Source organism: Triticum aestivum, chromosome 4B, assembly GCF_018294505.1.
Source record: "Triticum aestivum cultivar Chinese Spring chromosome 4B, IWGSC CS RefSeq v2.1, whole genome shotgun sequence".
In the NCBI taxonomy this organism is placed as follows: Eukaryota; Viridiplantae; Streptophyta; class Magnoliopsida; order Poales; family Poaceae; genus Triticum; species Triticum aestivum.
The window spans coordinates 518,482,112-518,494,425 of NC_057804.1; the positions used below are offsets into that span (position 1 = coordinate 518,482,112).

The window sequence follows — 12,314 nt, forward strand, 5'->3', positions numbered from 1 at the left end:
TAAAGGCCTTGGATCGACGGACGATCTGTCGAGCCTCTTCCTCATCCTCTGGGAGCTCTTTTCTCAGGATATACGCGATATATGGCACTGTCCAGTCAGGAGTGACTACCAAGACCTCCATAACCAAGTCGACCACTGCTGGGACTTCTACTTCAGTCGGATCCGTGGCACTCTTGGGTTGCGGGGCTTCTTCAGTGAAAGGATCTTCTTTAACTGGCGGAGTATGAATATGCTCCAAGAACACACCACTCGGAATGGCTTCTCTCTTAGAACCTATCTTTGCTAGATCATCAGCTGCTTGATTTTTCAATCAGGGTATATGATGGAGCTCTAACCCCTCAAACTTCTTTTCCAGCTTCCTCACTGCATTGCAGTATCCAGTCATGGCTGGGCTTCTCACGTCCCACTCCTTCATCACTTGGTTGACCACTAAATCTGAATCGCCATAGACCATTAAGCGACGGACGCCGAGTGAAATGGCCATGCGCAATCCATATAAGAGGGCCTCATACTCTGCCTCATTGTTGGAGGAATCAAAGTGAATCTGGAGCACATATCTGAGCTTATCTCCTCTGGGGGAAACCAGGACAACCCCAGCACCAGAACCATTCGACATCTTAGAGCCATCAAAGAACATGGTCCAATGCTCCGAGTGAACCTTAGTCGGCTGCTGTTGTTCAATCCACTCGGCGAGGAAATCTGCTATTGCCTGGGACTTAATGGCTTTCTTTGCCTCAAACTTGATATCAAGGGGAAGAAGTTCAATCGCCCATTTCGCCACTCGACCAGTTGCATCTCTGTTGTGCAAAATCTCTGAAAGTGGAGCATCGCTGACGACTGTGATGGAATGATCAGAGAAATAATGAGCAACCTTCTTCGTGGTCATGTATATCCCATACACAAGCTTCTGATAATGAGGGTATCTCTGCTTGGATGGAGTCAAAACTTTAGACAAATAATACACTGGGCGTTGAACTTTGAAGGCTTTCCCTTCTTCTTCCCGCTCGACCGTAAGTACTGTACTGACGACTTGTCCTGTGGCTGTGATATAAAGCAACAGAGGCTCTTTGCTGATTGGAGCAGCAAGCACCGGCTGGGTGGAGAGCAGAGCTTTTAGCTCGGCAAATGCTGCATCAGCTTCTGGAGTCCACTCGAACTTGTCTGCTTTCTTCATCAGTCGGTAAAGAGGCAATGCCTTTTCACCGAGTCGTGAAATGAATCGACTTAATGCGGCCAAGCATCCAGTAAGCTTCTGGACATCGTGCACTCGCACGGGGCGTTTCATTCGGAGTATAGTGCCGATCTTTTCTGGATTAGCATCGATCCCTCGTTCGGAAACGAGAAAACCGAGTAACTTGCCACCAGGAACTCCGAATGTGCACTTTGATGGATTGAGCTTGATATCATACCTTCTGAGGTTGGCAAATGTTTCGGCGAGGTCAGTGAGCAGGTCGGAACCTTTTCGTGACTTGACCACGATATCATCCATATACGCTTCCACATTCCGACTGATTTGAGTGAGCAAACACTTCTGAATCATTCGCATAAATGTGGCTCCGGCATTCTTGAGGCCGAATGGCATGGTGATATAGCAGAAGCACCCGAATGGAGTGATGAAAGCTGTTTTTATCTCATCGGGTCCGTACAGACGGATCTGATGGTACCCGGAATAGGCGTCTAGAAAAGACAATCTCTCGCATCCCGCGGTCGAGTCAACAATTTGATCAATGCGAGGGAGAGGAAAATGATCTTTCGGGCAGGCCCGATTGATGTGCTTGAAATCAATGCACATTCGGAGTGATTTGTCCTTCTTAGGAACCATGACGACATTAGCGAGCCACTCGGAGTGGTATATCTCTCGGATAAATCCTGCCGCCAACAGTCGAGCCACTTCCTCACCAATAGCCTTTCTCTTCTGGACGGCGGACCGCCGAAGATGCTCTTTAACTGGTTTTGCTGATGAGTCGACTCTAAGACGATGCTCAGCCAGTCCCATGGGAACACCCGGCATGTCAGCTGGCTTCCATGCAAAAATGTCCCAGTTCTCACGGAGGAACTGGATGAGCGCTTCTTCCTATTTTGGGTCGAGTGTTGTGGAGATGTGGGTCGGGGCTGCATTGGGGTCGGTCGGGTGAATGTGGACAGGCTTCGTCTCACCGCACGACTGAAATGCAGACTCTGTGGCGGGCTTCTTGGCTCGCAGCAAATCACTCGGATCTGCGTTTTGTTTATATTCTTCAAATTCGACCGCTGTCACCTGAGAATCGACAATCTTTGAGCCTTTCTGGAAACACTCTTCTGCCTTTTTCCGATCACCAGTGACAGTGATCACTCCTTTGGGGCCGGGCATCTTCAGTTTGAGGTAGACGTAACATGGTCGATCCATGAACCGTGCGTAAGCTGGTCTCCCCAAAATAGCGTGGTACGCACTCTGAAAATCCACGACCTCAAACGTCAGCTTTTCCTTGCGAAAATGTTTTGAAACACCAAACACCACGTCCAGAGATATTTGGCCGAGTGACTCGGCTTTCTTTCCTGGTATAACTCCATGAAAGCTCATGTTACTGGTGCTCAGTCGGGACATCAGAATGCCCATTCCCTTCAATGTGTCTGCATACAACAAGTTCAGTCCGCTACCACCGTCCATCAACACTTTCGTTAGCCGAGTGCCTTCGACAACTAGGTCGACCACCAAAGCTTGCCTCCCAGGGGTGGCAATATGAGTCGGGTGATCAGACTGGTCGAATGTGATGGGCGTTTGGGACCATCTCAGATAACTTGGTTTCGCTGGGGCAACCATGTTCACCTCACGGTTAATGACCTTCAGTCGGCTCTTGCTTTCCACATCCGCGAAAATCATCAAAGTGGAGTTGACATGTGGATATCCTCCCTTACTGTCCTCCTTGTCTTCGGCCTTGTCCGACTCCTTTTCCTTGTCCTTGGACTGTTTCCCTTGAAACTGCTGGATCAGGAGTCGACACTGGCGAGTGGTATGCTTCGGGTAAATGATATTACCCTCTTCATCTTTCTTTGTGTGGATGTGACACGGCATATCCATCACGTCGTTTCCCTCTTTATCCTTCACCTTCTTAGGGTTCCAGGATCCTTTTGGGTTTCCCTTTGAACTTTCCCTGAGTCACGGCCAGAGCCTCTCCAGGAGCTGCTGGTTCAGCCTTCCGCTTCTGTTTCCGACTGGTGTTTCCCTTCTCCGACTGACTCGGCTTGTACTTGCCGCTTCGGAGTCGGTCTTCTTCTTCGCCGTTGGCGTACTTGGTAGCAATCTCCATCATCCGACTCAGGGTCATGTCTCCGGTTCGACCAAACTTCAAACTCAATTCTCTGTTCTTGACACCATCCTTGAAGGCGCAGACTGCCTGATGATCAGACACGTTCTCCACGGTATGATGCAAAGTGATCCATCTCTGAATATACTCTCTGAGAGTCTCATTCGTCTTCTGCACACAGACTTGCAGCTCTGTCAATCCAGCTGGTCGCTTGCAAGTTCCTTCAAATGTTCTGACGAACACTCGGGACAGATCTTTCCAAGTGTAAATGCTGCTAGGAGGTAGCTGATTCAACCACGCTCTGGCAGAACCTTCCAACATGAGGGGCAAATGCTTCATGGCCACCTCGTCATTCCCACCACCAATCTGAACCGCCACTCGGTAGTCCTCAAGCCAGGTTTCAGGCTTAGACTCACCAGTGAACTTGCTTACTCCAGTTGCCAACCTGAAATTGGGGGGAATCACCGTGGCTCTGATAGCCCTGCTGAAACATTCTGGACCAGAAACATGCACTCGACTGCTTGTGGGCGCATCTCTGTCGGGCCCGCCCCGATGGGCTCTGTTTCGGTCGACCAAGCCTTGCACGATAATGGATCGCGCGTCGAAGCCTGGTTCCCGAGGGTCGACTGGAGCTCTTCGCCCCACACTGAGTTGACGCCTGTCATCTTGCTGCTGAGGAGCGTAAGACCCACCCCACGGGGGGGGGGGGGGAGTGGGCACTCGACGCCTATCATCACGATCGTGTCGGTCACCGTACTGGTCTCGCCGATTCTCGCGTCCTTCACGCCGCGGAGGCGATCTGGGACTGTGAGCCGACTGAACCGTATTCGCAGCGACGGATCAACTGTGAATACTGTTGCGCGACTGCGACATGGCTGAATTCTGATCTCCTGCTGCCCGGAGCAAATCCCTGATCTGCATCAAGCCTCTGCCAGCTTCCAACTGAGAGGGCTGGATGGACTCTGCTATACGGGTTGCAGCTGCTAAATTCTGAATCGAAGTTCGATATACCTGAGTCGGCGGGAAGAGTTGACGTCGATTGGCGTCGGGAACTCGTTGCCGCGCGCGCTCGTCGAGTGCTCGCTGAAGGTTCTCCAGACGAGCACGTTCAGCCAAGTTGGATAAACGTGCCTCCTCCAAGGCGCGAGCCTCGGGGGTTTCTCCCGCGATGGGAGTATGCAGGGCATCCATGTTCCTGCGGCGAAGCTCTTCCCTTTGCAGAGAATTGAGTGGCTCGGGCTGGTACTCTTCGTGGTCTTGTGCGAGTTCGCCTCCACCGCCTGCCCCGCCCTCATGGGCGAAGCCAGGAGGACTGCGAGGTCCGTTGACCATCAAGATTTCCGCCGCCGGATCACTGCTATCGCATTCGGATGCAGTCTCTACGGAGCCAGTCGACAGATCGAATAGGCCGTAGAGGGATTCGTCGGGCTCGATTGCCGCAACTTGGGCGGTGGCCGTTTGGCGAGCCACCGCGTGCCTTACCCACCGCTGGAGCCTCGACCGACCAGAGCGCTTGCGCTGGTGGGAGACCGGGAGGGTGACTGATAGGGGAGTCGACCGATACGGGGTCGACGGTTGTCGCAGCAGAACGCCGCGGACACATGCGCGAAAATGCGTCGCACCACGGACGGGGAGCGCATCAACATCGAGTGGAGCCTCCTGGAGCCAAGCGGAGTCGTCGGCGATGAAGGTGAGAGCGCCGAGACGGATCTCGCGGCCCTCGACCAAAACTCCAGCAGCAACCATGATGAAAGTACTTGGAAGAATCGCAACTTCTCCAAAAATCGCTAAGACACCGGCCCCACGGTGGGCGCCAACTGTCGTGGTTCTAAGTCTGACAGTAGAGTGGGGGGTAGGTATGGAGAGGCAAGGTCCTAGCTATGGAGAGGTTGTAAACACAAGAGATGTACGAGTTCAGGCCCTTCTCGGAGGAAGTAACAGCCCTACGTCTCGGAGCCCAGAGGCGGTCGAGTGGATTATGTGTGTATGAATTACAGGGGTGCGAACCCTTTACACTGAGGTGGGGGGTGGCTTATATAGTGCCTGCCAGACCCCTCCGGCCCTCAGTAATGCGGGGTTTAAAGTACATTAAGTCTGGGGCGTTACTGGTAACGCCCCACATAAAGTGTCTTAAATACCATAAAGTCTACTTAACTATAGACCGTTGCGGTACAGAGTGCTTCTTGACCTTCTGGTGGTCGAGTGAGTCTTCATGGTCGAGTCCTTCAAGTCTGTCGAGTGAAGTCCTCCTTGGTCGACTGGAAGGTGATCTCTTCTAAGGGTGTCCTTGGGTAGGGTACTTAGATCAGGTCTATGACCCTACCCTAGGTACATGACTCCATCAGGCAGTCCGTGCAAATTTTGCCCTCCCAGACCGGTTGTTCGTGCGTTCTCCCTCACCACTTCGCCGCCGGCTTCTCCACAGCTTCCGCCTCCTCCATCTCTATCGCCAAGTACTTCAACGTCTTTGCACAGACGGCTTGCACGATCTTCGTCGTGTTGGGATCCAACTCATCCATCTTCATGATCAACATCTTGGTTTCCTCGGAAGTGGTTGTGAGATCAACCTCCTCTTTCTGAGCTTGGTCTTCTTCTCTTTGAGTTTGGCCTTCTTCTCTTCGAGGTTGATCTTCTTCTCCGTCGCCACCATGAAGATGACAAACCTCTCCGCATTCTCTTTCCTTCTTGATGTTAAGGTTCTTGACATATGCCTCCTCCTTCTTGTCCATTAAGCCCTCAAACTTCCCTGCCATTTTGGTCACTGTCCCTTCTCGCTCTTCCTCCTTTTTGACCTTCTTGGTCGCCTCTCTTTTTGTTGGGTCGCTTGGATTACCATCTCCAGGCGTGTTCGGGAGCCCTCCCGCTTCTCAGCTCCCCAACTCCATGTCAGGAGTGCAGCCAAACGATCCAAATCCCGGCTATGGGCGAGAGAAGCTGGCGAAACTTGCAGTTTAATTTTTTAGGAGTCTCAGAGCTGGGAAACTTGAGCCCTCCGAAAGAGCGAAGAAGGAGTTGCCAAGAATTTACATGTGATGCCACTGCTAAATGAATTAAGTTGCATACCGGTTCGTTAGCTCGTACCAAATATTACAAGTATGTGCCACCACCAAGCCAGTTTCTTCTCCCGAGCAGGCTTTCCACGGCTAGATGGGCTGTCATGGCTAGTCTATCAGAGTGGCGTGATCGGACAAGCCAGCAGGCGGCGGTGCTTCAATGCAATGCCGGCGAGGCGCCCGAGAAGCCTACTCCGGTCGATGTGCCACATTGAAGCCAGTTTGCCCGTCCTTCCACCTGGGCGCGGCTATTTAAGCATGGCTCGACGTCGTTCGCATCACATTTCATATCTCTTTTCCCCATCACAGCTCCGCTCCTCTCCCATCACCGTCGTCGACCCTCCTCTCTTTTATTCGACGGTGCCAATGTGTTGGATCTCTGCATCGACGGGTTGCTCTGAATCCGGATCTTGGCGTCACCGCCATCGCTCTCCTAGGCCATCGACATCCACGGCGACCACCTCCCTTGGGAAGAAGGAGATCATCCTGTTCCCCGATGACGAGGAGTCGCAGCAGTAGTCGCGCCTCCTCCTCACGGAGGCTGCCGCGATGGAGGAGTAGCAGGCGCACCTGGAGTTCCTCCTCTAGCAGTCGCTCAAGTACCGTGGTCCGGCGCCGCCACTCCACCGCGTCAAGTGGAGCCGACGTTGCCGCTTTTCCACCATGTCAAGGTTTGCATGAATACGTTCGTGTTTGCATGATATTTGTCCATCCGTTTAGAGAAATGTATCAGTGATGAAGGTTTAGGGCAAACGCTGGCTTTGTACCGGTTAGATAGATGGCTTGTATAGGTGTCCGCCGAAACGTCACGCGACCGCGGACAAATATATGTCCGCTTTAAGGGTCCCTAATCCTTCTATATCTGCACAATTCGTTTTTTTTAGCGTTGATACGCAACGCAAGGGGACGCGCACGGGATCTGATGGATCCAGCCGTCCGCCAAACTAAAAAAACCGAAGAGCGTCGCATGATGAGCAGCTATTCCCACACCCAATCCGCTGACTTGTACTCCTGTATAACCAGCCGTTACCTGTCGCCATCGAGCACAGCAAGATCCCAGAAGCATCCCACGGAAGCCAAGCCAAGACGACGGCTCCCAGCAGCAAGCAGCTGATGGAGATCGCCACGGTCGACCTCCGCGGGCTGGAGCCCGGCGGGCCGGGCTGGGCGGAAGCCCGGGACGCGGTGACGGCGTCCGTGGTCGCGCACGGCTTCGTCGTCGTGGCGCACGACGCGCTCGGCCCGGAGCTCCGGCAGGCGCTGTTCGGCCGCGTCATGCCGGAGATCTTCGCGCTCCCGCCGGAGGCCAAGCAGCGGAACGTCTCCACGGTGGGCCCCTTCCGAGGCTACATCTCCAACGTCCCCGGCACCAACTGGGAGAGCGTGCGCCTCTCGGAGCCCACCGACGCCGGCCGCGTCCGCGACTTCGCCGACCTCCTCTGGCCGCAGGGGAACCCCGCCTTCTGGTAACCAAGCAGCGCCCACCATTTTTTTGCTCCAGCCGTCGTGCAGCTGCCGTGCGTCCATTTTGCATGGTGCGCCCATGGTGACCGTGTGCCGTCCACGCGCAGCGACACGATCGCGTCCGCGGCCAAGAACGTGTGGGAGCTGCAGCGCACCGTGGAGACGATGATCCTGGAGGGCCTGGGCGTCGGCGAGGAGCACATCGGCGCGCATCTGGACACGCTCGCCCACAGCGTCCGGCTGTCGCGCTACGGGCCCCCGCCGGACGCGGAGACCAGCATGTCCCTGCAGGCGCACCGCGACGACAGCATCATGACGGCGATCGTGCAGCACGGCGTGGAGGGCCTCGAGGTGCAGGCTCAGGACGGGATCTGGCTCACGGTGCCGCCTGAGCCGGACTTGTTCACCTTCGTCGCCGGCGAGCTGTTCACGGTAAGGGCCTGGGCCACCCCCTCGCGCTCTCCTTTCTTTGCTGCAGCGCACGCGCGTCTGACTCACGCCGCCGTCGCAGGTCGTGACTAACGGGAGGGTGCCGGGTTGCTTCCACCGCGTGAGGACGCCGAGCAACCGCGAGCGCCTGTCGGCGCTGTTCGGCTGCCCGGGGAAGGACGGCGTCCTTCTGGGCGCCATTGACGAGCTCGTCGACGACGAACACCCTCTGCTGTACCGTCCCTGCACCAACGACGGCTACACAACGTTCCGGCACTCGGACGAAGGGCGCAAGGCCAGTGATCCATTGAAGGCCTTCTGTGGGGTGGAGAAAGATGATCGCCGTTCGTAAGTCAAGCTCACTTCACCTCACCATTCTGAAGTCGTCAAGCTCCGTTCTCCACACCATTCTGAAGCCGACATTGCTAGGTTACCCATGTAATGATTGCGACGCCATTCTGAAGTCCTATTGCTACTGAACTTTACTCAAATCGCTGTCAGTTATCTCTTCGATTAAGCACTTTGTGGATGATCATTACTACTCCCTCCGTCCGGAAATACTTGTCATCAAAATGAATAGCAGGGGATGTATCTAGATGTATTTTAGTTCTAGATACATCCCTTTTTGTCCATTTTGATGACAAGTATTTTCGGACAGAGGGAGTACGACATTACCGGCTGATCTTATTCAGTTTACTGTTGTGCACACGTTGACTTGCTGATGGCAAGTGCAATATTTGCTGGCCCATTTCAACTTTGAGAATATGCTCATCACTTCACCAGTGGTTTTATTAAGCACGATGTATGCAACAAAAACATTGCCTGAAAGCTTTCATGCTGAATTTTATCATTGACCACGGCAGCACCAACATGCTAACCTCTGTACAAAAACATTCCGGTCACACTTGATACCAGATTACAGATACAGCTAGATGGCTGCACTGATAAATGCAACCAAAATGGCACGACTAACTACCTACAGGTGGCCATGAAAAATTCTTGCTAGATAGAATTTTCTGCCTTAGCCTGCAAAAGATGCTGCATGAGCAAATCAGCATTTTAACCCCCTTTGCACCAAAAATAAGGGATCCGCTCCCTGCTTCCATCTTATGTTGTCAGCCTTTCACTTATCGAGGTCTTCGAGGAGAGATGCAGGAATTTCTACAGGTGAGGCCATCATCGACACGCACCCGAACTGTACAGTCACAAAAACAAACAATTATGAAAATGCATGTAACAGCCAAAGAAAGCAGGGAGAGCGGATATCACCTTGCGCTCACTATACTTGCTCCTGATGGCCTTCAGATTTGAATACTGTCTGCCCAACTGCAAATCGTGTATCCTCAGGATGCAGCTCCTGAGATCAGAGACCTTGTAGCCCGTTTTCTCTTGCAGCGTCAAGTTCTAGCAGACGTAAATGTCAGAACAAACACAAGGCAAAGCATAATGTGGATTCGATAATTCAGCAATATTTGATTAATCTTACCCAAGGACGAATCTTTGGGCTGATTGTGAACCTGGCTAAGAACATACAGGCAGCAGCAATAACTGATGGCAGGAACCTTATGCAGTCGTAGTCTAGCAAGCTCAATTCCGCGAGATAGCAGCACATAAGCTCCAACCTTTTTGCACTTGCACACTGAAGTTTGAAGGGGGAAACATGTTACAAAAGTTTAAAAAGCAACTGCTGAAGGCTTAAAAAATGTGCTTACATTGCCTCCACGACAAGATATTAGGAATCTTCTGCAATAGACATGTATCAAACGTTAGGCTTATGAAATTCTTTTAGTCCATTATGGCAGTAATCATGCTGCTATTTTCCATGTGATTTAAACATGGTAACTATTCCCTCCATCCGAAATTACATACATCCGTTTGAGCGGCAAGTAATTCTGGACGGAGGGAGTACTTGACATCACGATGATAGTTGATAGGTATGTGCAAATTAAATGCGGAAATTTCAGATAGAGCACGTACAATAGAAAAGTTCTTACGGTGGGACTCCCCATCTGAAAGTTGAGATATTTCAGTATGTCAGCCTCCATCTTCACCACCTGCAGTGCATACAAATTACAAATTTATCTCCACCATTCACATGAGTGCTAGGAAATTTACCAAAAATGTCAAGTTTAGCAGAAGGTTACCTGCTGATTGGTGTATGTGCCGTCAGTAATGTCACTGAATTTGTCCAACTTAGGAACATGAATCTCTTCGTACTTCCTACAGCATTAAATTTAGGCCGTTGTAAGTTGGCCAGTCATGGTAAGATATGACAAAGAGAGGCATAAAGGAGATAGAGGAAAGTTTAGGCGCATACGCAGCAACAAACAATGAAGCGACACCAAGCAATTGCAGCCTGTCCCGGGTAATGACACTCGCCGTGAGGAAGCGGTCAATATATGAAACCGCAATGTAAAGTGTGTCAACCAGAAGCTTGAACTCGTCAACCACATCCACCAACCAATCTACTAAGATCCCCCTCATAGTGGCGTTGACGTCTTTCTGCATGGCCACCATATAGTCATCCCTCGGCCTCCTCAATTGTTCAACCTGTAATGTCACAAAACGCAACAAAATCACAAATAATGTCCCTCATTTTTGCCACGGTGCACCAGGCTATATTGCATTCCGTTCATCGTAATGATAGTACCTTCAGACAATCAGGATGACATGTATACTTTTTTCCCAAAGACTTGTTTTTCTGCTAGTGAAGGTGGAAAAACACTAGAAATGTCCCAATCTAACAGTAAAAAAATGATTAATTCACCCCCAACTCAATCCAACCCAGTAAACGCCCCCAAAAACTCCCAAATGTGTGTACCATTTATCACCGTGACATACCAACAGGACCGAATCCCACCACCACACCACGAACTTCGCACCCCCTAAACAAGCCGCCCTCTAAAATGACTCAGATTTCCGCACGCATTGTCAGACGAGAAGATGGATCGAGGAACCCTCACCTCCAGGGACCGCAGGTAACCGTCGATATCCGCGACGTACGGGCCAACCGACGCCTGCGCCGCCCCGGCGTCCGTCTGCCTCGAGGCCGCCGGGCGGGCGGCAATGGCGGAACACTCCCTCCTCCGCGCCTCCTCCTCCACCGCCGCGGCGGCCGCCTCCCTGGCCGCCGCGCGCGTCATCGGCTTGGACGGCGCCGCCGAGGCGTTGTTCGCGGTGGATGCGGCGGGGAGCTCGGCAAGGGCCCTGCGCTCCGTGCAGCGCGGCCTCTTGGGGGGCGGCGGCGCCGTGCCGGCGGTGTTCTCCTTGTCCTCCGCCGCCCCCTGCTGCTTCCGGCGACAGCCGCGTGGCTCCATTGCGTTGGCCGTCGAGTTTTGGGTTTCGATTGGCCGGGGGTTTGGGAGGGTTCGCGGCCTGGGCAGGGGGGAGGATGGAAGGAGGCGGCGGGTGCCTTTGGCTTTGGGAGAAGGGTACGCGGTCCGGGTTTTCAAAACAGGTGTCGAGCGGGAGTTCAAATCGAAATGAGAGATGCCTTTGCCTTAGCACGAGGGAGGCGTTACTACCTCTCTCTCAGTTTACAGGGCGTGCGCGTACTCCTAGGTCGTCAATTTAACCAACCTAATACAAGTCGAAAGAAGTCCACATGCCCCCCTGGGTTTTCAACAATCGATTACTTAACCCCCTCAACTATAATACCGGGTGTCTAGCCCCCCAAACTTTGTGAAACCGGCCAAATCACCCCCGGGTAGCAGATGAAGCTCCTTGAATCGGCGACATGGCATTCATTACGTGCTTGCGTCTTTATCTGTTGATGGTGCTAGTAGTAGGGAGCTAACTTATTTATTCTTCTGTACGTGCGTGCATGGACGCGTGCATCCTATCCATCGAGTGAAAATTAGAGCACGCGTGCATAGACAACGGGTGATGCATGGAGTGTGTTCGTGTCTGTCACGCCGGCCACTAGACGCGGCAGCGGTCGTGCTCCATGGCCTGGAGCTGGATAGACATATGCTCCAAGCCCCTCCCCCCCCCCCTCCCGCGTCGTCTCCTCTGAGGCGACTCGGGGGCAACCCTAGCGCCGCCTCCGAGCTCTCCCCCTCCCTCCTCCTCTCCGCCGCTACCA

The 12,314-nt window shown here is 52.9% G+C and overlaps 2 protein-coding genes across 3 annotated transcripts; one reads left to right on the plus strand and one right to left on the minus strand.

Annotated features, from left to right (window-relative positions):
- Nucleotides 1-7,343: 7,343 nt before the first annotated feature.
- On the plus strand, nt 7,344-8,765 carry LOC123093039 (probable 2-oxoglutarate-dependent dioxygenase AOP1). Its single transcript, XM_044514915.1, has 3 exons — nt 7,344-7,803; nt 7,909-8,233; nt 8,313-8,765. The coding sequence occupies exons 1-3, from the start codon at nt 7,451-7,453 to the stop codon at nt 8,580-8,582; spliced, it is 948 nt and encodes a 315-aa protein (XP_044370850.1). The 5' UTR covers nt 7,344-7,450; the 3' UTR covers nt 8,583-8,765.
- A 270-nt stretch (nt 8,766-9,035) lies between these two features.
- Nucleotides 9,036-11,679, minus strand: LOC123093038 (cyclin-A3-2). Of its 2 annotated transcripts, none has more exons than XR_006445010.1 (8): nt 11,194-11,679; nt 10,548-10,780; nt 10,375-10,450; nt 10,225-10,284; nt 9,943-9,973; nt 9,717-9,869; nt 9,500-9,634; nt 9,036-9,425 (listed from the first exon to the last, which is right to left on the minus strand). XR_006445010.1 is itself a non-coding variant. In XM_044514914.1 (8 exons), exons 1-8 carry the CDS (start codon nt 11,545-11,547, stop codon nt 9,354-9,356), a joined length of 1,131 nt encoding a protein of 376 aa, XP_044370849.1. In that variant the 5' UTR covers nt 11,548-11,679; the 3' UTR covers nt 9,036-9,353. The 2 variants fall into 2 exon arrangements, 1 of the variants encoding a protein (XP_044370849.1); XM_044514914.1 differs by having other exon boundaries at nt 10,208-10,284.
- Between the last annotated feature and the right edge of the window lie 635 nt (nt 11,680-12,314).